Consider the following 26,618-nt stretch of genomic DNA (forward strand, 5'->3'; position numbering starts at 1 on the left):
AGCGGTACGCGGGCCTCTCACTGTTGTGGCCTCTCCCGTTGCGGAGCACAGGCTCTGGACACTCAGGCTCAGCGGCCATGGCTCACGGGCCCAGACACTCTGCGGCATGTGGGATCTTCCCGGACCGGTGCACGAACCCGTGTCCCCTGCATCGGCAGGCGGACTCTCAACCACTGCGTCACCAGGGAAGCCCAGACCAAGAATCTTGAAGGCCAAGAAAAGAGTTTGGATTTCATTCAAAATGCAATTAATTGGAGGCCAACAGAGGTTTTAAAATGCGGAGTGACATGGCCTGGTTGTCGTTTTGTGGATGCTGCAGGAAGAACAGATCAAAACAGGACAAATGTAGAAGGAAGTTCAAAAACTACTGAGGAGGTTGCTGCTGTCATTAAAGGAAGAGAGGATGGTGGCTTGGAGTTGAACGTGACAAAAGATGCAGAGAAGTGGATGGAGGTGAGATCTCTTTTGGAAGCACAGGTAATAAGACTTGTTGATGGACATGGGGGCCAAGGGTTCCTTAACGGACTTTTGATTTGGAAGGCAAGGTAGATTACGGCACCAGTTGCTTAGCTATGAAAGCCCAAAGAAGAATCCAGTTTGAGGCAGAGGAAAAAGTGGTCCTTCGCTTTAAAAAAAAAATAAAAAATAATCATCTCTATCAGAGATTAATAAGTAATAAATGCTGGAGAGGGTGTGGAAAAAAGGGAACCCTCCTACACTGTTGGTGGGAATGTAAATTGATGCAGCCACTATGGAGAACGGTATGGAGGTTCCTTAAAAAAATAAAAATAGAGCTACCATATGATCTAGCAATCCCACTCCTGGGCATATATCCAGAGAAAACTCTTAATTCAAAAAGATACATGCACCCCAGTGTTCATAGCAGCACTATTTACAATAGCCAAGACATGGAAGCAGCCTAAATGTCCATCAACAGATGAATGGATAAAGAAGATGTGGTATATACACAATGGATACTACTCAGGCATAAAAGAAGAATGAAATAATGCCTTTTGCAGCCACATGGATGGACCTAGAGATTATCATACTAAGTGAAGTAAGTCAGACACGGAAAGACAAATATCATATGATATCACTTATATGTGGGATCTAAAGTATGATACAAATGAACTTATTTAGAAAACAGAAACAGACTCACAGACACAGAAAACAAACTTATGGTTACCAAAGGGGAAAGGGCAGGGATAAATTAGGAGTTTGGGATTAGCAGATATAAACTACTACATACAAAATTGATAAACAACAAGGTCCTACTGTATAGCACAGGGGATTATATTCAATATCTTCGAATAAACCAAAATGGAAAAGAATATTTTAAAAAAAGTAGCTGAATCAATTTGCTGTACACCAGAAACACAATACTGTAATTCAACTATACTTCCATTTTTTTAAAAAAAGAAAAAGGCCTATAAGAGAAGTAAGTCAAAAATTCAGCACCTAGCCTGTCAATGCAGGGGACACGGGTTTAAGCCCTGGTCCGGGAAGATCCCACATGCCGCAGAGCAGCTAAGCCTGTGTGCCACAACTACTGAGCCTGCGCTCTAGAGCCCACAAGCCACAACTACTGAGCCTGAGTGCCACAACTACTGAGCCCGAGTGCCACAACTGCTGAAGCTGCGTGCCTAGAGCCCAGGTTCTGCAACAAGAAGCCACTGCAGTGAGAACCCCGTGCACCGCAATGAGGAGTAGCCCCCACTCGCCACAACTAGAGGAAGTCCATGTGCAGCAATGAAGACCCAACGCAGCCAAAAATAAATACATACATACATAAATAAATAAATTTAAAAGAAAAATTCAGCACCTAATTTAGCTGTGATGTATTCTCTATACATGTCTATTTTGCCATAGATTTATATTTTAAGTTTATAACAGCAGATTAGCCACTGCAGAAAAAGAGATTAGTGAACTTGAAGACATAGCAACAGAAACTATCCAAGATGAAATACACAAAGAAAAAAAAAAGATGTAAAAAATGAACAGAGCATCAATGAGCTGTGAGACAACTCCAAGGAGCCTGATATACATGTAATCAAAGTCCCTGAAGGAGTGCAGGAGTGAGACAGAAAAAAATATTTGAAGAAATAATGGCCACAAATTTTCCAAAGTCAACGAAAAAATAAATCCATAGATGCAAAAAGTTAAACGAGCCCTAAGCACAGGAAACATGAAGGAAATTAAGCTAAATCACATCATAATCAAACTGCTTAAAACCAGTAATAAAGAGAAAAAGCTTGGGCTTCCCTGGTGGCGCAGTGGTTGAGAGTCCGCCTGCCGATGCAGGGGACATGGGTTCGTGCCCCGGTCTGGAAAGATCCCACATGCCGTGGAGCGGCTGGGCCTGTGAGCCATGGCCGCTGGGCCTGCGCGTCCAGAGCCTGTGCTCCGCAACGGGAGAGGCCACAACAGTGAGAGGCCCGCGTACCGCAAAAAAAAAAAAAAAAAAAAAAAAAAAGAAAAAGCTTAAAACCAGCCAGAGAAAAAAGACAAGTTACTTATAGAGAAACAAAGAGAAGAACGATTTCTCCCAGTGAGGTTGGAGGGGTTTTGGAGGGGAGTAAGCTAGAAGACAGTGGAGCAACATCTTTAAAGTACTGAAAGGAAAACAAAAACAAAAATCTGTCAACCTAGAGTTCCATACCCAGCAAAAATGTCTTTCAAAAATGAAGGCGAAATAAAGACCTTTCCAGACACACAAAAGCTGAAAGAATTTGCCACCCACACATCTGTACTATAAGAAATGTTAAAGGAAGTCTTTCAGGCAAAAGATGACAACCAGAGATTTAAATCTACACAAAAAAATGAAGAGGACTGGAAAAATGTAAAACAAAACAAAAATCAGTAATTGCACAGACGGACTTACAGATTCATAAATTAAGAGTTATCACTTAGAATCAACTCAAATAATTAGCCCCTATTTTCATGAACTAATTTAATAGATTATGATTTTTTCCCCAAAACTCTGTTTTTTGCCTAATAATGGTATGAGAGATTAATTTAATGGGGCAAGAATACACTTTATCCAAATTAGGAACGTGGCTATTTGTATCACTGATAAATCTCATCTGTGAGTATCCTAAAGGAAGAATCCTTAGGTTAGTAAACTCTAGAGCAGGAATGAACAACTTTTTTCTTGTAAGGATCAGATAGTAAATACTTTTGGCTTTGAAGGCCACTCAGTCTCTGTCACAACTACTCAACTCTGCCCTCACAGCACAAAACCACCCACAGACAATATGTACACAAATGGGTGTGATTGTGTGTCAATAAAACTTTATTTAGAGGAAGCAGACTAAATTTGGCCCACTGGCTATAGCTTGCCAACCTCTACTCTAAATGACTATTTGGTGTGAAATTACTCAGACAGAAACAGGAAGCTGAAGGTGGAGTTAACTTCTTCAAAGCCTAAGCAATGATTATAAAAAAGCTTTCTGGCCTAGACTGAGGGATAGAAGACCTGTTGCACTTTCTGACTAATAGAAAAGTTTCCAAATAACACCACACCAGTAGAAACTTGCCTAACTGCCCCACAGTAGCCTGAAATTTCAATCACTAATATTTCTATTATAATTTACCATCATGAGGCCTTTGGATCACTCTGACACATCAAATGACACTCCTCTTTGAGGGCATAATGTAAGGAACTACCATCATTATGGCTTTTGATTTATTATTGACTGAAACATAAACACAAAATGTAGTCGTGACTGTTGTGACTGCTGGAAGTACTGTAACAATCATTGAACTGATCTGAGCTTTAAAATGGCAAGAAACATGTTTTATGTTCCTTTGAAATAAGTTGTAAAACAAATGCACAAAAAGCAAAAGGTCACATTATATATAAAGGTAATCAAATATGTAAGACAAGCTTTGGATTCTCTCAATGAAATATCTGAGTGTTAATTAGGTGTTAGAAGCTACAGGGAATGAATATTTACCCTCTTAAAAATTACTGAGGACCCCAAAGGGCTTTTGTTTATGTGAGTTATATCTATCTCTATTAACCACATTAGAAGTTAAAGCAGATTTTTTCAAGTATTTATGATTTCTTTTTAAATAAAAGTATTGCTTTTGCACCATCGGTGCAAATGTTAACACAATGAAAAACGCCACATGACAGCTTAGTATTATTAGGAAAATAACCTGAACTTGGGGACCCCCCACGGAGCCACAGACACCCCCCACAACTTGAGAACCACTGACCTAGGGGTTGGGTGGCAAGAGGCAGAAGGGACAGGCTGCATCCTGGAAACCAGAGAGGCACTCACTTTGGGGAGTACTTATGTCTTCTTTAATTTTAAGGAAAGTTACAAGAGGAATGAAGAAAAGAGAACTATTATGCAACCTTGATGAGAGAAAATACCTGTAGAACTGTGAAAAGGAAACAGGTGTTTAGGTGTCTGACCGCCTTCTGGGATCCACGGTCAGGATCCTAGAACACAGGCTTCCACACATCCACCCCTTTCCCTGGGAAGGCAGGCACCAAGCAACACTGTCACCTTAAGTGACCCAATTTCACATCTCGCCTATCATGCCAATGGGTTACTAATTCAATACAACAATTGATAGTTATGTAAAAGAGAAAAAGAGAGCGTGCACTGACTAATGATTTTAACAAATCAAAGAGGATGACTCTGGGATCCCACCATCACGCTCTGCTGGGAGAATCCCTTTCTGGAGTGTCTCTAGCTTTTGACTTGATTATTCAGCATTAGTCATTTAACAAAATCAGTAAAAGAATGTGAGGACAGGGACATGAAACGTGTTCGTGGGGCCATGCTGGTGGGCACCAAGCCCACACGGTTCCTCTACCCCGCGGCCCCATTCAGAGCAACGCTCCCATCACATTGCACGTCTGCATGCAACGAAGTGTGCAAGCTCAAATTCTCTTCCACAGAAGAAGGCACTATACGGAATCTTTTTTTTTTTTTTTTTTAAGGTTTTTTGATGTGGACCATTTTTAAAGTCTTTATTGAATTTGTTACAATATTGCTTCTGTTTCATGTTTTGGTTTTTTGGCCCCAAGGCATGCGGGATCTTAGCTCCCCGACCAGAGATTGAACCCACACCCCCTGTGCTGGAAGGCGAAGTCTTAACCACTGGACCGCCAGGGAAGTCTCTACATGGAGTTATAAATTTCAATTCCAGGTGGAAAATTCTCTCTTCCACCAATAAGCACTGAAGCATCTTAAAAGCATGACTTTTTGTTTAAATCTGACTCTCTTGTTGCTGTCCACCTTGACTCAATCTCAGCTTTTAATGGCCAGTGAATTTCAATGCAAATGCAATTGACAGGGTGGGTAAAGGGAGAGTGGGAAAAAAGAAAGCCTGAGGAAGACCAACAATGGCAACTGGTGGCCTCTGCCACACTTCTTCAATGGAGAGCTTCCATTTAACTCTGCTCCATCAATTTTTGGCCCAGAGGCAGAAGCCAAACAGGGTAACTGCTCCCCTCCCAGGTGAGGAGGTGGCCACCTCTTAGAATTAAAGCAACAATAGCCCATTTGACTATTTCCTTTTCTTGATAAAACAGCCTGCTATGAAGCAAACAAGCCTCCTAGGAGATCATTTTAGATCCAGCTGGTTGAATTTGATTGATGCTTACGTTGGGTCTGAACTTGGACCAGAACAATGAGAGAGGGAGAGTCAGGGTACTGCATCTGTGACCATTTTCTCTCTCTCTCTCTCTCAGAAAATACATTCTTCAGAACAAATTCAACAAAGCCATTCAGGCAACAGCCACCTGTGGCCCATGACCAGATTTATGGGACATAATCAAGAGGAGGGGAGAGGAAAAACCCACAGCCTTCAAACTGAACTGAGGCAAAGTGATGTGAGGTTTGGATTCCTGCATGATGGGCTTACGAACAGCTGTTTGACCAAAGGCACTTTCCTGTCATCATTGTGAACAAGCCCTATTTTCCAAGGGATCCTCATCTGTGAGAGTCGTAGAGTCCTAGTTTCCAGACCTAGGGAGGTTTGTTTCTTTCTTTCTTTTTCTTTTTTTTTTTTTTTTTAAGATGCTCTGAGGCAGTGATCTCATCTGACTAAATTAAGTCGTGACTTGCTGCCGTGCAGGCGTCCAGCAGCCATTAGACACAGCACATTCCAACCAGCAGCAAGACAGGACTGAAAGACTAATTTCCCCACAGATAAACAGCAGCGACACAAGCTCTACTGTATACCCTCCTCCTTCCAAACGGCCAGGGTAAGACGCGTGACCACCGCCTCCCTCCCAATTCCAACAGAGTAGAGAGGTAAATGTTTCCTTCTCCTCCACTCCAAGGTAAAAGGATTTGAGGAATTACAGGCCAGTCCCCTGGGGAGCAAAAGTTAAAGACACAGCACTAGGCGCACAGTGAGGACTCATTAAGTACAGATTAAACGACTGACGTCTCCTTCTTTCAGAGCTGGGGTGGTTCATGTGGGGGGGAAATATTAATATACAAGGCATTAAATATAATAGTGGTTGGATTTTAGGTGTCTCTTTCAGCAGCTAAGAAATGCCATCTGGCTGTCTCTCTCCACATCCACCCCACTCCAGAAAGTGTATACGCCTTCTTGGCGTATATATTCATTTCATTCTTACCTCCATTTTTTTCTTCTATGACTTCTTTTCTCTCAGACTTTTCTTTCTTATTCTATGTGTTATACTGTTTCGTATCTTTCCAAGCTGTTTCCAATCCATTTTTTGAAACAGGGCAGAATATAAACAAAGAGACACTAACTATTTTCTCCAAACCAAATACTGGGGGCACATGGCATCATTTAATGAGTGTTTTCATAGAGAAAACATTGGAAACTAAGGTTGCAACCAATATCTGAACTTGGCATAAGTCCTGGAAAATCTACGATGCACAAGCATCTTCTACAAAGGAGCTACTCTGTATCCCCAGAATCCTGGAAGGCCCTGTATCCTGGGCTGGTCCATAAAGACCCTGGCACTCTCAGATCATGTTCCCAATTTTGTCCCCAAACACCCAACAGTGGTAGATAACTTCTAAGAAGGAAATTAGTTTAAAAAATATATATATATATATGTGTGTGTATATGTATATGTATATATGTGTGTGTGTATACGTATATATATATGTGTGTGTGTATACGTATATATATGTGTGTGTATACGTATATATATATGTGTGTGTGTATACGTATATGTGTGTGTGTATACGTATATATATATGTGTGTGTGTATATGTATATATATGTGTGTATATGTATATATATGTGTGTGTGTATATGTATATATATATATGTGTGTGTATATGTATATATATGTGTGTGTGTATGTATATATATGTGTGTGTGTATATGTATATATATGTGTGTGTGTGTATACGTATATATATGTGTGTGTGTGTATACGTATATATGTGTGTGTGTGTGTATACGTATATGTGTGTGTGTATACGTATATATATGTGTGTGTGTGTATACGTATATATATGTGTGTGTGTATATGTATATATATGTGTGTGTATATGTATATATATGTGTGTGTGTATATGTATATATGTGTGTGTGTGTGTATGTATATATATGTGTGTGTGTATATGTATATATATATGTGTGTGTGTATACGTATATATATGTGTGTGTGTATATGTATATATATATGTGTGTGTATATGTATATATATATATGTGTGTGTGTATATGTATATGTGTGTGTGTGTGTATATGTATATATATGTGTGTGTGTATACGTATATATATATGTGTGTGTGTGTATACGTATATATATGTGTGTGTGTATATGTATATATATATGTGTGTGTATATGTATATATATATATGTGTGTGTGTATATGTATATATGTGTGTGTGTGTATATGTATATATATGTGTGTGTGTATATGTATATATATATGTGTGTGTGTATACGTATATATACACACACACACGTATTAGTTTTAAACAGGGTAAATCATAAGCAACAGAAGCGCGTGATCATCTGCAGAAGTAGCCCCACCCTATTAGAGGTGTTTAGAGGTGTTTGCTGATGGAGACGGGGACAGGATCCAAAATGAATCAGAATGAATAAGATACCCATTTGGTACCTATTGAAAAAGACTCTGAACATCAGCTGCATTGTGCCCTGCCCACAGAAGGGGTTACCCTGACCAGCAGGCATGAGCGTGCCCGTCCGCTTGGCAAGTACAGTATGTTACCATTAGAAATGTATGCACTTGGTTGATACCAGCCATTAAACTCATTCAGCTCTCTATGCCCAGAGTCCAGGTCCACCAAGCAGCCTTCCAAGAGAAATGGGATTTATAAGTAGATTTCTCTGAAGGGGAAGAATGTGAAGATTATCCTGGTCAACTTGGCGGTTGTATTTCCCTCTGTAAAGCTGGTAAATTGGCATTTTTACATGTAAAATTCTGTCAGTTTTGTTAGCCTGGGTCAGTCCGTGTGAGAAGGATCAACTGTGGGAGATTGGCCAATGAAGTCACATTTTGAGACTTGCAGAAAGAACTAAGGTCTAAATCCAGGGGCCGCCCACCAACAATATACCTCCTGAGAACACTCTTCATGTGAGCAAACCAGTCTCTCAGAAAAAGCAGGGAAGCCAGGTCCCTTTTAGAGAAACAATCTCTCATTCATTAGAATCATTTCCATCCAGAACCTACCAAATGCATACTATAAAGACTCGAAACAGGATCTACAGCTTGAAAAAAAAAAAAAAGGAACACAAATGAGGTTAACCAAAACAAAAACAAAAATATGGTAGAAAGACTACTGTAAGATATAAGATTATTATTTTTTTTATGTTTATTGAAAACTAAAGTAGGAGACCCAAGTAAACAGACTTTGGTTAAGCTAAAGTTTAAAATATAGTGATGATTATTTTAAAAAGAGGGAAATGCATAAATAAAGGAGGGACTTTTCAAGATCCTTAGGAAAGCTCAGATATTGCCCAGTTGATCTAGTTTACTAATTCCAAAGAGGAAGCAGCCTACATAAGCCAATTTTCTTCCCATTAAGCATCTCTCTGGTTTATTTTTTCTCTCTTGGCATTTCTGAGGGTGAGCAAATATTCTCAGCTCTACACTCATCCTACCGTGAGCGCCTGGATCTCTTCTTCTGCTTCCGCTGTTGTCTCTTCCAGCTCTGTCTTTGCCTGGCGGAGCTGGCTCTCCAGAGCTGCCCGGGCTGCCTGCAGGGCTGTCAGCTGAGACTCGCGCTCCTGCAGAGAGAGCTGCAGCTCCGTGAGCTGACGCTTGAGCTCCAGTTTCTGCTCTTCATGCTCTAGACTGACCTGAGACAGAGAGAGAGATGCTCGTTGACCTTAACTGAAGAGAAAGCCAAGACGCAACCTGCCGTGCAATCTGCATCTTAAATTTGGTCATGGAATCAAATTCTCAGCACTCAACCGAGAAGGAAAAAAAATGCAATAAAACAGCTCTGACTTCGATAAGTCTCAAAAATCAACAGGAGTGAGAACACATAAGAGTATATACAATGTATATTATCAATACAAACCATCCCTTCCTTTCATATATTCGAATGCTTGGGAAAGCTTCTAAAAAAAAAAACCACACAGCAAGAATGCCCTATGAAAATGATGATGGTTGTTCTTATTAGAAAAACGTTTAAAAGTAAACAGATATAAATAACATTGTATTAGTAACAAGGACACCTTTAGAATGGGAGTACAAGTGGAACAACAGACTGAATTCTACTTATTTTAAATATTTCTGCTCTGATTTGTTCTGATTAGGTAACCCAAATGAAGGTCATATTGTGTACTAATCATTCTTCCCTCCATCTGCCCATCTATCCATCTATCTACTCAACCTTTTGTCCGTTCAAGAAAAATTTACTTAGGACTTCCCTGGTGGTCCAGTGGGTAAGACTCCACGCTCCCAATACAGGGGGCCCGGGTTTGAATCCCTGGTCGGGGAACTAGATCTCACATGCATGCCGCAACTAAGAATCCATATGCCGCAACTAAGAAGTCCGAATGCTGCAAGTGAAGATCCTGCATGCTGCAACTAAGACCCGGCACAGCCAAAATAAATAAATAAATAATGAATAAATAAATAAGTATTAAAGGTACTCACTATTAACATAAAAAATAGAAAAAATAAAACTTACTTGGTAAATTCTGTGTAAAAGGAAATACGGAGATGAAAAACAGTCTCTGCCTTCAAGTTGGGGAGAAAAATAAAAACCAACCATTGCCATACATTGTGGTCGAGTGCAATGGTCAGGAGATGCAGGGATGTGATGGGAACACAGCAGAGGGGTAGGGGAGGTGACTGGGGATCTCTGTGTTGAAGAATCCAGGAGCCAAACAAGCAGCTAAGAAGGGAAAGAAAATACCAAGCAGAGGAAGCAAGACGTCCAAGGCATGGAGATGTGGGAGACCCTGGCACATCTGCTGACATCACCAACACTGACAAGCTGTCCTAGGGACCAGACCCTGTGTCAGACATGGGGATGCCAAGCAAATAAGAGATGCTTGCTGCCCTTGGAGAGCCCACTGAAAGCGAAAGTGTACAAGCTAAACATGAAAGGCCACAGGGACCCAAAGGAGACATCCCATCCAGCTCCAAGGGGATGGAGAAGGCTCCCTGGAAAAGGTGACACCCAAGTCCCAAAGGCCATAGGCACGAAGAGGAGGAAGACTTTAAAAGATTCAGCCTAGAGAACTGACAGGATGTAGTGGCTAACTCAGAGTGGGACAGAGAACAAAGGACAGAGAGGAGGCAAATGTGACACCTACGTTGCTGGGCATCTGAATTACACAGACAGTGAGGCCACTGGCCACGACAGGGGACAGGAGAGGAAGGGCCAATCTGAGGAGAAGAGTAAGAAATTCACTCTTGACACGTTGAACGTGAGCTGCAAGGGAGACATCTGAGTGGAGGTGTCCAGTGTCTACTGGGACAACAGGTCAGAAACTCAAGAGACAGGTCTGGGCGGGTCGGCTGGATCTGGGAGCCCTTAACAAGTCCACGGCAGCTGAAGCCAAGGCTATGATCTCTCTCTAGTGAGGATGACGAGGAGGACAATGGCTGCGGCGGTGGCGACAACGATGATGTGACAGCAGCAGGTGCAGTACCCATGTACAGCGTGCCAGGCACTGTCTTCACCCATTTCATCTTCCTAACAACCCAACAAGGATGGTATGACTATGACCTCTATTTTACAGACAAGCAAACTGCGGCCCCGAGAGATTCAGGAACTGAGAAGATGTCACACAGCTAAAAAGTGGCAGGGTTAACTACTTACTGTTGGTCTTATTAAAAGGCCAGCAGTCGGAGGAGGCTGTGACTCTGCTAGCATGCCTGAAATCTCCCAAGGCCACTTGGCAAAACCATGAGAGGCCGGTGACATCACTGTCACAACTTCAGGAGGAAGTTGGGGAGCAGAATGCTGTCCGATGCAGGGAGAACCCAGGGGCCCTGCGCCACACACGCTGCTGGAAAACTGCTAACACTGCGCCCACAGGCTGGGGGGAAGGATGCCCAGGACCCTTGCAGGTGGGTCAAACCCGAGGCTGAGGCCTCTACCCTCAATCTCAATGGCAGCAGGTGGCAAAGAGAAGGCGGACCGCCTGGCTAGATTTAAAGCTAAACTCCAGGAGAAAATATGTGCAAACAAAGTGACTGACAAGGGACTAATCTCCAAAATATACAAACAGCTCATGCAGCTCAACATCAAAAAAACAATCAACCCAATCAAACAATGGGCAGAAGATCTAAAGAGACATTTCTCCAAAGACGGCCAAAAAGCACATGAAAAGATGCTCAACATGGCTAATTATTAGAGAAATGCAAATCAAAACTACAGTGAGGGGCTTCCCTGGTGGCGCAGTGGTTGGGAGTCCGCCTGCCGACGCAGGGGACACGGGTTCGTGCCCCGGTCCGGGAGGATCCCACGTGCCGCGGAGCGGCTAGGCCCATGAGCCATGGCCGCTGGGCCTGCGCGTCTGGAGCCTGTGCTCCGCAACGAGAAAGGCCACAGCAGTGAGAGGCCCACGTACCGCGCAAAAAAAAAAACAACAAAAAAAAACAAACTACAGTGAGGTATCACCTCCTACGGGTGAGAATGGCCACCATCAAAAAATCTACAAACAATAACTGCTGGGGAGGGTGTGGAGAAAAGGGAACCCTCCTGCACTGCTGGTGGGAATGTAAATTGGTGCAGCCACTATGGAGAACAGTATGGAGGTTCCTTAAAAAACTAAAAATAGGGCTTCCCGGGTGGCGCAGTGGTTGAGAGTCCGCCTGCCAATGCAGGGGACATGGGTTCGTGCCCTGGTCCGGGAAGATCCCACATGCCATGGAGCGGCTGGGCCCGTGAGCCATGGCCGCTGAGCCTGCGCATCCGGAGCCTGTGCTCCGCAATGGGAGAGGCCACAACAGTGAGAGGCCTGTGTACCACACACAAAAAAAACAAAAAACAAAAAACTAAAAATAGAGCTACCATGTGATCCAGCAATCCCACTCCTGGGCATATACCTGGAGAAAACCATAATTCGGAAAGACACATGCACCCCAATATTCATTGTGGCACTATTTACAATAGCCAGGACATGGAAGCAACCTAAATGCCCATCGACAGAGGACTGGATAAAGAAGATGTGGTACATATATACAATGGAATATTACTCAGCCACAAAAAAGAACAAAATAATGTCATTTTCAGCAACATGGATAGACCTAGAGATTGTCATACTAGTGAAGTAAGTCAGAGAAAGACAAATATCATATGGTATCACTTATATGTGGAATCTAAAAAGAATGGTACAAATGAACTTATTTACAAAACAGAAATAGACTCACAGATGTAGAAAACAAACTTATGGTTACCGGGGAGGGGGAAAGGGGGAGAGGGATAAATTGGGAGATTTGGGACTGACATATACACACTACTATACATAAAATAGGTAACTAATAAGGACCTACTATAGAGCACAGGGAACTCTACTCAATACTCTGTAATGACCTGTATGGGAAAAGAATCTAAAAAAGAGTAGCTATACATGTATGTATAACTCGTTCACTTTGCTGTACAGCAGAAACTAACACAGCATTGTAAATCAACTATACTCCCATAAAAATTTTAAAATAAATAAATAAATAAAGCTAAACTCCAGACTCCCCTGGAGCATATACAGCCCTGAGCCCCTCAGGAAGCATCCTAAATTTCTCCCACCGCCCCTGTGGGGCTGGCTATACTAACTGGAGAACAAAGCACCACGCCTTCCCTGGGGCAGGTTAATGCCCAGAGGAGCTACAGCTGCAGGGCAGACACACAAGAGAGACATCTGTGGGAAGGGAAAGCAAAAGACAGCCAGCCAGCGTTCCCACTCTCAGAGAAATCCATCCGAGTTATTTACACTCACACTCCTAAGGTTGACACTACGGGGAAGTGTGGTTAAACTTACTGAAGAGTAAAACTATTGCCTGGATTAGAAAAGTAAAACCGCCGCCTAAGGCTTCTGGATAACCTAGAACAATGGCCCTCAAACTCCGGAAGCATAAGCATCACCCAGGGCACTGGTTAAAAATGCAAATCCCTGTTCCTCACCCCCACCCCACCCCGATTCCATTCAAAAAGCTGAGGGAGGCAGCCGCCCAGGAATCTGCATTTCAACACACAGGCCATGTGGTCCTAACAGAGAGGGGTCCACACCTTGACAACTCCTGCCCTTGGGAGAAGTGGCCTCATTTTAATACTCCAGTACAAATGAAGACATTCCTAAGCATCAGAATTCAAGGTTTGGTCCTTAACTAAAGACTGTCTGCTTAATGGTCTTTGCCTTAAGAGAGATCATCTCCGCTTTGAAGAATTCCATCACAAATATTTGAGCCCAGTGTCTCTACGCCCAGCCGCGATGTCCCACTTCCAAGGACCACCCTCCTGAACTCCGGTCCTGCCTCTGCCAGTGCCAGCTAAACCCACCTGCTAGGCTGACAGCCCCCGAGATCAGGGATGGGTCTGTCTTGTCACCACCGTCTATCTGGCTACTAATTAGCACACAGCAGGCATTTGATAAATACACAGTGAGCCATGTCAAGTCACAGCTTCAGTCAACCTCAAAAGGTTCACAACCAAATGTGTGGTATTTCCCTCCCCAAACCTGGCTGTTCTTCCCAGTGTCCTTATATTGGGTTGGCCAAAAAGTTCATTCGGGTTTTTCCATCTTATGTAAAAACCCAGACGAACTCTTTGGCCAACCCAATACCTCTGAAGCAAATCACCTTCCATCAGACAAACCTAGAGTTTAGATTTCTCTTTTAGTCTCCCACTGTCATGGGGCGGCAGGGGGCGGGGGGGGGGGGCTCTGCCACTGTCATTAAGCCATACTATGTGCTAAACTCCGTGCATGGACACAGTCATGTGACCCTCGATGAATCAGGATACAGGAGGAATCACTTTGCCCCCATTTGAAGATGCACCAATTTACATCATCCTCACGTGACCCCATGACGGAAATACGTCTTCATGGCCGTTTTACAGATGAGGAAACTCAAGCACAGAGGCGGTAGGGTAGTCTGCCCGACCCGAGGTTACCAAACTCCTAAAAAGGGGAAGTGGAATTCTAACGCAGACCCCCATGGCCCTGTCTGCACTCTTCACCACCACACACAATGGCTCTCATGTAAGTACTGATTTGTGCTTGACACTTGGATGATTGGGGGCCCCTGGGTCCTCCAACAAATAGCCTCGGGAGATCACCCCTCACTCTCACCTCCCTCAGCCTGGTCTCCAGCTCCAGCAGACGATTCTTGTCGCTGTGGTCTTGGTGGCTGATTTTTTCCAGCTGCTCCTCCAGCTTCCGGTTCTGGGCCTCCAGTTTCCCAGCCTGTGTCTCCAGGTAAAACTTCTGCTGCCTGAGTTCTGAAATCATTTCTTCCTGGGCCTTCCTGGTGGGGGTGGTGGGAGGAGCCAAGCAAAATCACAGTCTCGTTAGAGGTGAGCATGTCCCCGCAGAAACACGGGCAGAAGCAGAGCGAGAGGTGCATCTGAGCAAGTGGACCACACTCGTTCCCAGGTTAGCGCCGCCCTGACCCGGCCTCGTGTGCACGGCCCCAGCATGGGGACCTGGGGCCCATTTAGTCCCCACCGCTCAGAGTCCCTCGTCAATGGGATTCAGTATGGTCAAGGGGGATGCAAGAGATACTATCATTTCACTCCTTTGGTAGACCTTTTTGTTTTTCCAGTTTGTAGAGGAGAGCAGAAAGGGCCTCCTGAGAGTACAGGAGCACCCTGACGGCTCACTAAGACAGGCCCTGGGGAAGAGAGGGCGGTGAGGAGAAAGAATGCTACGCCTTCTACTTCTCTGTTGACCTTGCTCACCTCTTCACCAGGCCGCTCAGAAGCTGGAATGACTCAAAGATCGGACAGCGGCCTACCAAGCTGGTTTAAACTAAGATGGGAATGTTTAAGATCTCTTAAGGAGATTGTAATTCTTTGGGGGAAAAGATTAAGATCAAAGTGCTCCCGGAACACAGGAGAGTCTTTGCCAAACCCCAAAACTCACCCCCAAGGGCCCAACTTCACAACAGCAAAATGGATGGCCCAGTTGGGCACACCTGAGATCACCTCTGGCTGATTGCAGGAGGAAAGTCTGGGGAACGAGGTCTCCAGAAGCAAACTGTAAATTGCTTCTTTAGAGAGAGCAAAACACTCTGTGACGGGATGGTAACTTGAAGCATGTAAGAAAACACAGCTCAAAAGAGAGGGCCGGTAGAGTGAGACCACTTCAGAGAGGGCAAAATGACGTAAGTATACGGAGGCTGGGCCCCGCCACAGGAGTCGTTAAATCCACTCCTGCTCCGCCGACAAAAGAACAGAGTTTGTGCCCAGGAGAGAAGACCAAAGCTGAATCAAGCACACAGTTAGAATCTGAACACTTACATGTTCCTCTGGGTAAAGAGACTGCTGTTTGCCGCAAGTTTATTGGCTTCCGACAATTCCACTATCCTCTGTTCCAGGGATCTGATCTTGGAATCCATGGCGTTGATCATCTGAAACACGGGGGATCTTTGGAACCTCACACACAGACGGTAACACCGGAATGAGAGGGAAGTGGGCCACGTAAGTGAGGAAAAGTGTCATCTGAAAGGCAGGCCATCGGACCAGAGACTCAACTAGCCTGTACCCTGAGGAGCGTAGATCTCACTGCTCCAACGATGGCACTCATTTGTTTTACCAAACGGAGACTGCATGTCCCCTCACTAGCTAAGGGGCCTGCAGTAAGCACACGCGGGAGGACCTCTTGAGGAACCTGGCATTCCGTGAGTTGACAGGCCTCGTGAAATCCCTGTGTCGTCCACATGCGCCCTGAGCCTGCCACAGCCTCTAAACTTGCATCTGCAAGTTCCTATTTCTCATCACCCACGAGCTTGTCATTCTCTGGGTGATTCCTTCTCACCCAGCCCCTACTGTCCTAGATTCTCTGCATCAAAGCTTCCCCAACTTAATGAAGCATAAGAACTGGCCAGGGCAGGAAAGGGGCGGGGGGGGGGGCGCGGGGTGCTGGTTAAAAATATTACTTCCCAGGACCCTCCTTTAGAGATTCTGTTGTGAAAAGTCTCGGTAGGGTCTGAGATAATAAGTAGATTAACAAGCACAACAGGGGAAACTCTTAAGCTGCAAGTTTCTGAAACATCTGCCTACACAGATTTGAAAGGAAACGAGATGCCTAAGGGAGGCCACAGGCCACCGGGCACTTCGCCGGGGAGGTGGCGGGGGGTTGGTGTGTTGAAAGACAGGGTTCTAGTTGACACAGGTCAGCGTGAGTTCTTAAAGAAGGGCGTGAAGGGCAAAACTGGCCACCCCGAGCCACCACTGCCGCTGCTTTTACGAGAAAGGGTTGCAGAGAGAACTTTCTGTTAGCAGCAGACTCCACAGGATAAAACAGACCAAACGGACTCTTCTCTGGTGGGGGACTCCTGGCGTGGTTCACACACCCTCCCTTGGAAACCGGCTTTGTGATTCTGTCTACCTACCGCTTTCTGCTCGCTGAGAATCTTGCCCTTCTCGTGGGCTTCCTCTTCGTGTCTCTGCATCAGATTCTCCAAAGTCTCCTTGTCGGCTAGGTCTTTCTTTATCTGATTGTCCAACACCTGAGGAAAAACAAAAGGAGAAGTTAGTGTCTGGCAGACTAACCAGAGGCACTGGAGAAACACAGGGAAGGAGGGGAAAAGCAGTGAAGAAGCCACGCTGCCCCAACTCCGGGGCAGCGCGAGGGAGCGGGGGTCTGTCTATCAGCCAGGATGAGGTTCAGAAGTATGACCATCAAATGGCAAGTAACCAGAGGACGTGAACTAAGAACTTATTTTTAAATCAGCAGCCAAAATGACCTGAGAGGTATAGCCAAAGGGGAGGTAGACGCCAGAATGAGAGGGAAAAAAAAAGATCTCTCTAGAGATCTTACGATTTGCAGCTATTACCTAGGGGCACTGTTATCGTAGTCAATGCGCCAGTAGTTTTCAGAACACTGCTTGCTCTTAATTTGTACAAAATTAATCTCGTTATCTCCAGGCTGTGTGTGGAGGGATGGAAAGCTGAACACCGAGGAAGTCTTTGTGACCAAGGCTGACGTTCAGAAACAGCCAGGGACGAGTGGATTCTGCCCACCGATAAAGTAGGTGGGGAGTCAATAGACTGAAGAGACAGCATAAAGGAAAGGGGAAAAAAAAAAAAAAAAGCCTCTTTCCTCCGTTCTTTCCTCTGATCCAGCTGGGGGTGAAAATAAAAAGTCACTGGAAAGAGAAATCTTTCCCAGGGGAAGAGAAGTCATGTGTTCTCAGTGCTGAGAACGCCACTGTAAGCACCTACTGTTCCCAAGAGGAAAAAATAAAACAGTAATGGTGTCACCATCCACCAGCTTGATCTAATGTTCTGTGAGGGACACACACAGCCCCACCAGCTGCCAGAACAACTGGCGAAAAAGAGAGGAGAAAAGGAAGGCAACATCATAACTTGCCAAGCCTTTGACCACGACCCTGTGTTTCTCATCACTGTGGTTCTCTGAATGATGGCGACTGCATCTGATACTGGGAAGAAAGCCCAAAGAATTGGGGTCACAGATGGGAACTGAAATCTGCCTTTCCCACATTATCTATTGTGGTGGGTCCTTCGTAGCTCATGGGGACACAGGCCCTGAAAAGAGCCAATGAACAGGGAGGGGGTCCACATGATAAAGAAAGGAAAGAACAGATTTCAAAGAGGACTTTAAACTAGAACTGACTGATGAAAAAAAGAGAGTGAGAGTTGGCAGAGAAGAATAAGAGGTGGAGGACGGGGTCATGGGAGAAGGGACGAACCTCAAGAGGGTAAGTGGCCTGCTCTCCTGGACGTCAGGGCACGATTCTAAAATTATGAACAAGAAAAGGACAGAATCTGGGGTATGATCACAATTATTACCAAAATGGCCTCACAGGGGACAGAACAGGAACACAAAGCAGGGCAGACTAAAAAGAAATGGTTTCATAAAGGTGCCAGGAGGGAAGACAGAAGAAAACAGATCTCTCCCTAACATCCTCTAGGATCTATAAAGCCAAGTGCTTGCCATCTAGAAGGTAGCAGAGGCCACTTAATGTCCAGACCAGGAATGCCCTTTTTTTATGCAGTGCTAAAGCAACGAAGCACGTTTTCAGGATGACTCTGCTCAAACTAAGACCTCCACTTTGGCAGTGGTGGATACCAACATAGGTAAGTGTGAGCCACAAGGAACAAGCCTTTCTCAAGGATGTACACATCCCGGCTTTGAGTGGGTTAAACTGACAGGAGGATGAACAAGAAGATGCATGGGAGGGAAGCAAGGAATTTGTTTGAAATGAGAGATTCCACTGTAGACATTTATATCAATTGAAGGTATCGATAGAACATGGCTTTTTGACAGAAAAGTCAATATACTGACCCAAATTACAGAATGAACTTGCAAAGGTTATTTTCATCATGCAAAGATACCAGTGGACTACTGTATACATTCTCATAATTTTCTGAACGTCAGTTTATCTCAAGGATAAAAGTCTGGACACCAAAAAGGATTGGTAGGTAAATGCACTAGAGTAGAGGGTCACACTAAAACACAGTGTGGTCCCTTCTGGGTTATTTTCCTGGTATTTCTTTCAATGAAAGATAACCAAAAGTAGCACGAGGGGTAAAAGAAAGAAAGTGTCAGGGTAGTGATGGTGAAGATGCTATCTGAGCACGTACATGTATGGTTCTCCAGAAAAGGAACAGCCAACTCTTTGAGAATACCAACCAAATCAATAACATGATCATCACAAAAATTAAAAGCCTCCTTCACTGTCTGACTTGGAAGGGAAAGAGACAATATTTGAGATGGTAATGAACAATGTCTGATTCTCAAGAACGTAAGAATTAGTTAAAGGCTCAGTCCAAAATCATAATGAAAATGTGATGTGATTTCAAAAGGAAATAGATAGGCTGGCAGTCATTTCTGATCACTGAACTTATTAATAATAACTGAATTGAAATAATAATTTCAGTAAGTAAAATAATAATTGAATTTATTATTTTATATGATAGGCTGGACTATTTAGGCCAGTTCTTCTATGGACAATGATTTAAAATGCTAGAGAGAATATGGAAAACATTTTCCCAAAAGCACCTAAACGTTGGCAAGAAAGTAAGAAATTACAGACTAAAATCTAAGTGAAAGCAAAAACCCAGCTATTTTGAACTTGAGGCATTTGCTGAACCAGATAAACTTAAGCTTCATTTTTAATTGCCTCAAAGGGTAAGAAGACAAAGAAGTCAAAGCCCAGAGCCACCCACAAGGTGGGCACACATTTTCATTCAAGGCCTCAAAGAATTCTCATTAATTTTCCAAGGAAAACGAGCAGCTGACCAGGCACACGAAAAAGAGAGACACCATGGAAGAGAGCCAAGAGAAACAACAGAGTAGAAACAGACCTTCAGATACTGGAATCATCAGATACAGATCATAAAACAACTATGCTGATGCGTTTAAAGAAGCAGAAGATAAGCTTCAAATCAATGCAGCAAATAGAAAGTTATTGACTTAAATAATCTAGTAAACTTGGGGAAGAACCAAACAGAATGTCAAGAAACAAATAGATACAATAACTGAAATTTAAAACTCAATGGATGGGGACTTCCCTGGTGGCACAGTGGTTAAGAATCCACCTGCCAATGCAGGAGACACGGGTTCGGGCCCTGGTCTGGCAAGATCTCACATGTCACGGAGCAACTAAGCCCATGCGCCACAACTACTGAGCCTGCACTCTAGAGCCTGCGAGCCACAACTACTGAAGCCCGTGTGCCTAGAGCCTGTGCTCCACAACAAGAGAAGCCACTGCAATGAGAAGCCCCCTCGCCACAACTTGAGAGAAGCCCATGCACAGCAACAAAGACCCAACACAGCCAAAAATTAATTAATTAATTAATTTTAAAATACCTCAATGGATGGGTTTAACAGCAAATTAGACAGGCAAGGATTAGTACACTGGAAAATCAGTTAGAGCTTAACCAGAATGTAGCACCAAAAGACAAGGAAATGGAAAACACACACACACAAAAAAAAAGATAGATTGGTGGTAATCTAACACATGTCTAATCAAATTCTCATGAGGGAATTAAAGAGAGAAGGGGAAGAGACAATACTTGAGATATAACAACCAATAATTTTACAGAATTGATTTTTTAAAATATATACATATATTCCAAAGTCCAGTATATCTCAAGGAGGATAAATAAAAATAACTCCACATCTAGACACATCACAGTAAAACTTCAGAAAATTAAAGATAAAACAAAGTTTTAAAAGAAAAAAGAAAGACTGCTTTTAAAGAAAGCAACTGTTAGACTGACAGCTGACCGTCAACTGCAATAATAAAAGCCAAACAATGGAATGATGTCTTCAAAAAGTATTAAAAGAAATAACTGCCAACCTAGAATTCTATCCCCAGTCAAAACATCTTTCAAGAACAAGGATGAAATAGAGACATTTTCAGACACACAAAACAGAGAGCCTGGCACCAGCAGACCTTCACTAAAGAAAGTCCTCAAGGATATACTTTATAAAAAAAGGAAAAGAATTCCAGGTCTAAGATGCAAGAAGGAAATTAAAAGCAAGGAGATGGTGAATCTCTCTAAATCTAAATTATCATGGACTCAGTGACGGTGGATCAAAAACCATTTTAAAGATGGAATTGAGACACATGATGATCAAATTTTCTTAAACAATAAACTATTTTTGAACTTCTGATATCCAATCCGCCCCAAGGATAACACCCCAAGACCTCCCACCATGGCCTGAGGACAGCATTTACCACGGAGAGTCCTCTGTTCTAGCAAGAAGTGGCCCGAAGTGCCTGGGAAGAGAAAGGAGCTACATGGTGCTATAGGAGGAAGGGCAGGGAAGACTGTAAAGTGTCTTTACTTTAATTTTTTCCTCGTAGTGCTGTTCTTTCTGTTTCAGGTGCACCTCCAGGTGCTGGGCTGAGACCTGGGCTTCTCGGTGCTTCTCCTCCAGTTCCTGGACACAAAAGAACAGACGGTCAGGTGTGCGAGGGAAGGACGGAGCCGATGCATGTTAGACGTTCACAGGAGACACCACTTTGGCACAGGCACCAAAGGCAACAGGCATCTGTTTCTTCGTGACTAGCCCTTAAGGCTCTTGGGAGAGGAAACCACCACCAAGCCCTGGCCCTGGGTTTTCCAGCTCCGAGTATTCACACACATAAACACATGGCTGGTGGGCTGGGACCAGAAATCTGTCAGTGCGACAGGTCAAACAAAGGCAGCTCTTCATCTCTGCCTAGAGAAGTGAGAGTGACGAGGCAAGACAACTTGAAAATTCAGTACAGCACAAAGCCCCTGACCACTGTCTTGACGGCCTTAAATGAGGAAAGTAATGTCAATTTAAGTTTTAAGTTAATTTATTATGAGGATAAAATAAATTTTTGTATTTTCCTCATTAACAAAATGATTGCTCAGGAACCCTAGCTAAGAAGGAAAACTAATATAACAATTCAAACACTTTCAGTTTTGAATGATTATTTTAACTGACTGGTAATATGGAGCATGTGAATATCTGGAGGTGTTCATATGATATCATGTTTATATGAAGTTTACATGATATAATGCTAATGGGAACAAGGCAGAACATAAAATTCACTAAAAATGACATAAACGTGTACACATACATTGAAGATAGGAAGAGAACGTGGAGTAATATAAATAGCTCAAATGTAATGTCCTCTTCATTCTCTTATCAAGATTTCTGCTTTCAAACAAAATTGTAATTCATTTGGAAATTATACCAATTCATTTGCCAACGTATTATAAACTGATCGTATAAAAGGCAGCATTCAACTCACCAAAACATTCTCTAAATGAAGCTATCTCCGTTTACATTAATTCTTATGAATCTGGACCCATTAGTTAATTACTAATATCAAAAGTCATTACTCCAAGTTTTCATCTCTTCACACTATCTTCAAATTTTCCTTTGAAATGGAAATAATTATGAGAATTTTGAAGAACGAGGAAATTATACAGGATATGCCCATAAAATGGAGAAAAGAATAATTTTAGATTCACACACACATGAAATGTTACTGATTAAGCTTTTGAAATTCTAAAGTCTGCAAGCATTTGACTTTGCTTTGGGGGCCAGTAAAGTATTCAATGTTAAGACCAGGTGCACAAGATCTACTGCAAGCTAACAGATGTTATCTTGAAAAGTTGAATGTAAACAGGATTTTTAGTAATAAAAACATACTTTAAGGGCTTTATGTATATTAAAGGGTCCCTGACAATGAGGTCTTTTATTAAAGCAAAAGACTCTGCTATAATGAGAACCCCAATTAGCTGTTTTGAAAGTTCTTATCAGAATAGCAAATATTTTAATGCAAATGATATTTGGGATGTGTTTCCAAGCATCATTGTTATGTAACAGTACTAAGGACCCCTCTTTGCCCATATCCCAGATACTTCACAACCTAAGCACCAGGTTCTTGAGCAAAAGGCACCTTCCGATAAATGAAGTCACGACCACAAAGGTACTCGGACAGGTGGCAAGATACACTTGGAAAAAGAAATCTGCCTACTTTTTCTTTATTTTAGAAATCACTTGATAATCGTCTTGTCTTAGTTTCAGTCCTCCTAAGATAGCACAGGAATGGAAATCAATCTGAAAACAGGTCAAAAACTCAGATGCCTGAGACTGACAACCTTAAGACCAAATTTCCGGTCTACTTATACCTGGGAGTTTACAACATATAATCCAGGAATGCAGAACTCCACACTCCCACATTTTAATTGGCAAGTGAACCTTGGAAAAGCAGACATTCTAAAACCTGACTTCTTGACAGTTTGGCATTTTTTGTTGTTGTTGTCATTTTTTAAAACGTTATCTTCTCTACATGTGTTGGATCAGATTCTTCAGTCCTGTTATGCAAACAGTACTGTTTGCTGCTCTATTCCCAGCTCCTAGAACAGTGCCTGGCACATAGTAGAAGCTCATTAAATATTTGTTGAATGAATGAATGAACACATCACCATTAAACAGAGAAACACTTTGCAACCACAAGACTTAACCACGTCGTTTGCACCAAGCAAGGGGGTAGCAGTGGTGGAATCTCAGTGGGAATTCATTTGATTCACAGTAAAATTCACACATTTGACAATCGCCAAGAGATACTTGGATGATGGAACAAGAGAACAGATAGACTGACAATCACATTTGCCTTTGTGTGTAGACATTATCTATAAAGACTGTGTGTCAGAGCAAAACAATTTAACCGGTTTCTCTTTTCACCTGTGTGTTCAAGAGTGCCCACACGACTCATGAATATAGACAAACAGAAATGTAACGTTTTGAAGGGTTGGGTTTTCTTTTTTTTTTTTTTTGGTATTAAGTATATAGGCCTATAAGTCAGTCATTCTTGAGTTCATATAGTTGCTGGTGACTCGTTTCCCAGAAGTGACGCAGAGGGAGAAGACAGAGAGAGGGAGGTGGAAAGCACCCCGCTCACCACCTTGTCTCTTTCTGGTGCAGAGGAATGCCCGACTACTCCAGAGTCAGTCCTCGGGGCAGGGAGGAAAGGGCTACAAACAGGCTCCCCAAAGTGGCATCAAATTCTTGGTTTGGGGACTGAAATCCAAGGAGAGTCCTTTAAAGGTTCACCTGCCTTTCACCCTGGCAAGAGCAAAACTTTGACACGTCGGCAAGCACCACCCAAGCCTTCCTTGATTAAGTTAATTTGGTCGTCAGAGCCGAAAACAAAATCATCGTGGTTACAAACCTAAAAAACGATCTGCTACCTCTAAGGAAAGTGAAAATAATAATAATATTAAGCACCAACTGGAGCAGAGAAAGTGAGTGGGTGAACACGGATCTATGACAAATGCTACTCCGAAAAAATCTGCGTGACTAATTTCTTTCCTCTGCAAAACCAAGAATCTGGGTGTCGGTCTTAAAGCCCTGAATCCCTACACCTTTTTCAAACGGGCATTTGCAACTTTAATGGCCATACAAAACTCTACTGATAGAAGTACGTAAATGCTCCTGTAAAAACGTATCGGAAATGACAGCGTGTGCACGTTCGCGTTTTTAAAAGTCAGGCAGTAGCAAACAGAGCAAAAAAAAATCATACTGATGGATCTGTTACCATTGCTGAAATGTCCAGCCTGTGGTTATTCGTGCTAGTCTCTGACGTGGCGTCCGCTAAAACCACTTCCTCTTAATTCACCTGCCTGGCGATAACCTCCCCTGTGACGGTGGTTGGTTCTTCTGTTGACCCCCTTCCCTCTACAACCTCTAACCTGTTATCTTTGAACTTGTCAACTTTGGTTCCTGCTCACCAGAATTTTATCAGCCATCTGCTGGATCTGTTGGGACTTTGTCTGGATGTCATCCTTCAGTCTGTTTTCTCTACGCTCCATGGTCTCTAGCCTCTTTACCTTGTTCTCCAGAGAGTGGCGGCGTTCCTGTAGATCGTGAATCAATCAGAGAGTTTTAATGGGGTAACCGCTACGGGCACGACGCCTGCGCCGAGGGAGGGGGCCCTCGGGAAGCGTACGCTCGATGCGGGAAGAGAAGTCTCAGGCACCCGAAGCCACGGTGAGGAAAACACAGTTCTGTGATCCGAGGAGTACTTGCTTGTGCAGGTTACAAGAGTGCATTCATTCATTCAAATATTTACCAAGCACCTACTATCTGTGAAGTGCCACACTAGGCATCGTGGAAAACACCGAGAGGAAGCGGACAGAACGCCTGCCCTTGGACGAGGTAAGATAAACACGAATAAACACGATAGGGGCTAAGAGGGCCAGGGCCGTGAAGCTAACGGGTACAGAGGGCTGTGGGAGGGTGCAGGCCGGAGGGAGGGCTCTGAACTGAGCAGGTGAGGGGATGTGGACGCTGTGGAGAGGGTCGGGATGTGGGAGGCTGCAGGGGAGAGGGCCGGAGGGGAGTGGGGAAGGCCTTTCAAAAAAAGGCGCAGCAGGGCTTCCCCGGTGGCGCAGTGGTTGAGAGTCCGCCTGCCGATGCAGGGGGCGCAGGTTCGTGCCCCTGTCCGGGAGGATCCCACGTGCCGCGGGGCAGCTGGGCCCGTGAGCCATGGCCGCTGAGCCTGCACGTCCGGAGCCTGTGCTCCGCGACGGGAGAGGCCACGGCGGTGAGAGGCCCGCGTACCGAAAAAAAAGGTGCAGCAGCAGCCGTGCGGAGGTGGCCGAGAGCCAGCGTAGGCCCCAGGTGGAGCGTAGAGGGGCGACTGCAAAAGGTGTAATAGCGGAGGAGCTGGAGAAAACGGGAAAGGGGGGCATGTGTGGGGCAAAGGGCTGAAAGTCTCATGCACCTAAGATGTAGGGAAGCCCTGAAAGGTCTGGGATGGGGCATGGGGTGCTGATGAGCCTGGAGTCTGAGGTCCACGAGTCTGACCCCGTTTGAGCTAGATGGGAGGAAGGTGAGCCTGGAAGCAGAAAGCCGAGAAATTACTACATTCACCAGCTAAGAGGAAGAGGGCCTACACTGCGGGGAGGCCTGCAGAAATGGCCAGCAGAGGGTGGACGGTGGAGACAGTGTGGGTGTATTTCCAGGGCCCAGGGAGAAGCAGCAGATGTCAAGGTGTCAAGCCTGGGGTGACCAGATGGATGAATGGGGGCCCTGACCGGTGTGAGGAAGACTGAGAAGGCAACCCAGCTTGTCGGGGAAGATACTGAGTTCATCCTAGATCGGAGGCACTGTTCTGACACCCAGTCAAGATGTCAGGGGAGCAGTGGGAAATACTTCCTGGATCGTGGGTGAGGCTGGCCCCAAAGAGACGTAGGCAAGTAGGTTCAATGCCAGCACTGCGATGGAGAAGCAGAAGGCCCAGGACAGGGGGGTGGTTAAATCAACTATGACACATCCGTTCCATGGACCCATCACCCAGGCGTCAGGGGAGGTGGAGGGCGGCAAAGGGGAAACGTCCCTTTTTATTCTATATTCTTCAGTTCTATGTTTTTCACAATGAGAAAACACTCGTGTGTTTCCTGTATAATTATATAATTGGTTTCAACAACAACAACAACAAAGAATTGGACAGAGAGAAGAGGCCCAAAAATGTAGATCTGGGAGTTATCAACACACAC

The 26,618-nt window shown here is 44.0% G+C and overlaps 1 protein-coding gene across 1 annotated transcript in view; it reads right to left on the reverse strand.

Annotated features, from left to right (window-relative positions):
- CIT (citron rho-interacting serine/threonine kinase) overlaps positions 1–26,618 on the reverse strand; it is a 169,569-nt gene that overhangs the window by 40,854 nt on the left and 102,097 nt on the right. The window contains exons 18-23 of the mRNA XM_029222385.1: positions 24,849–24,974; positions 21,421–21,516; positions 16,994–17,110; positions 15,900–16,009; positions 14,731–14,905; positions 9,085–9,282 (exon numbers count right to left, since the gene is read on the reverse strand). Of these exons, the coding sequence (XP_029078218.1) occupies positions 9,085–9,282; positions 14,731–14,905; positions 15,900–16,009; positions 16,994–17,110; positions 21,421–21,516; positions 24,849–24,974 (822 nt within the window). The remainder of the gene's footprint in view (positions 1–9,084; positions 9,283–14,730; positions 14,906–15,899; positions 16,010–16,993; positions 17,111–21,420; positions 21,517–24,848; positions 24,975–26,618) is intronic.

The sequence above is a fragment of the Monodon monoceros genome, unplaced genomic scaffold, assembly GCF_005190385.1.
Source record: "Monodon monoceros isolate NGI ecotype Baffin Bay Population unplaced genomic scaffold, NGI_Narwhal_1 Super_Scaffold_1, whole genome shotgun sequence".
Classification (NCBI taxonomy): Eukaryota; Metazoa; Chordata; class Mammalia; order Artiodactyla; family Monodontidae; genus Monodon; species Monodon monoceros.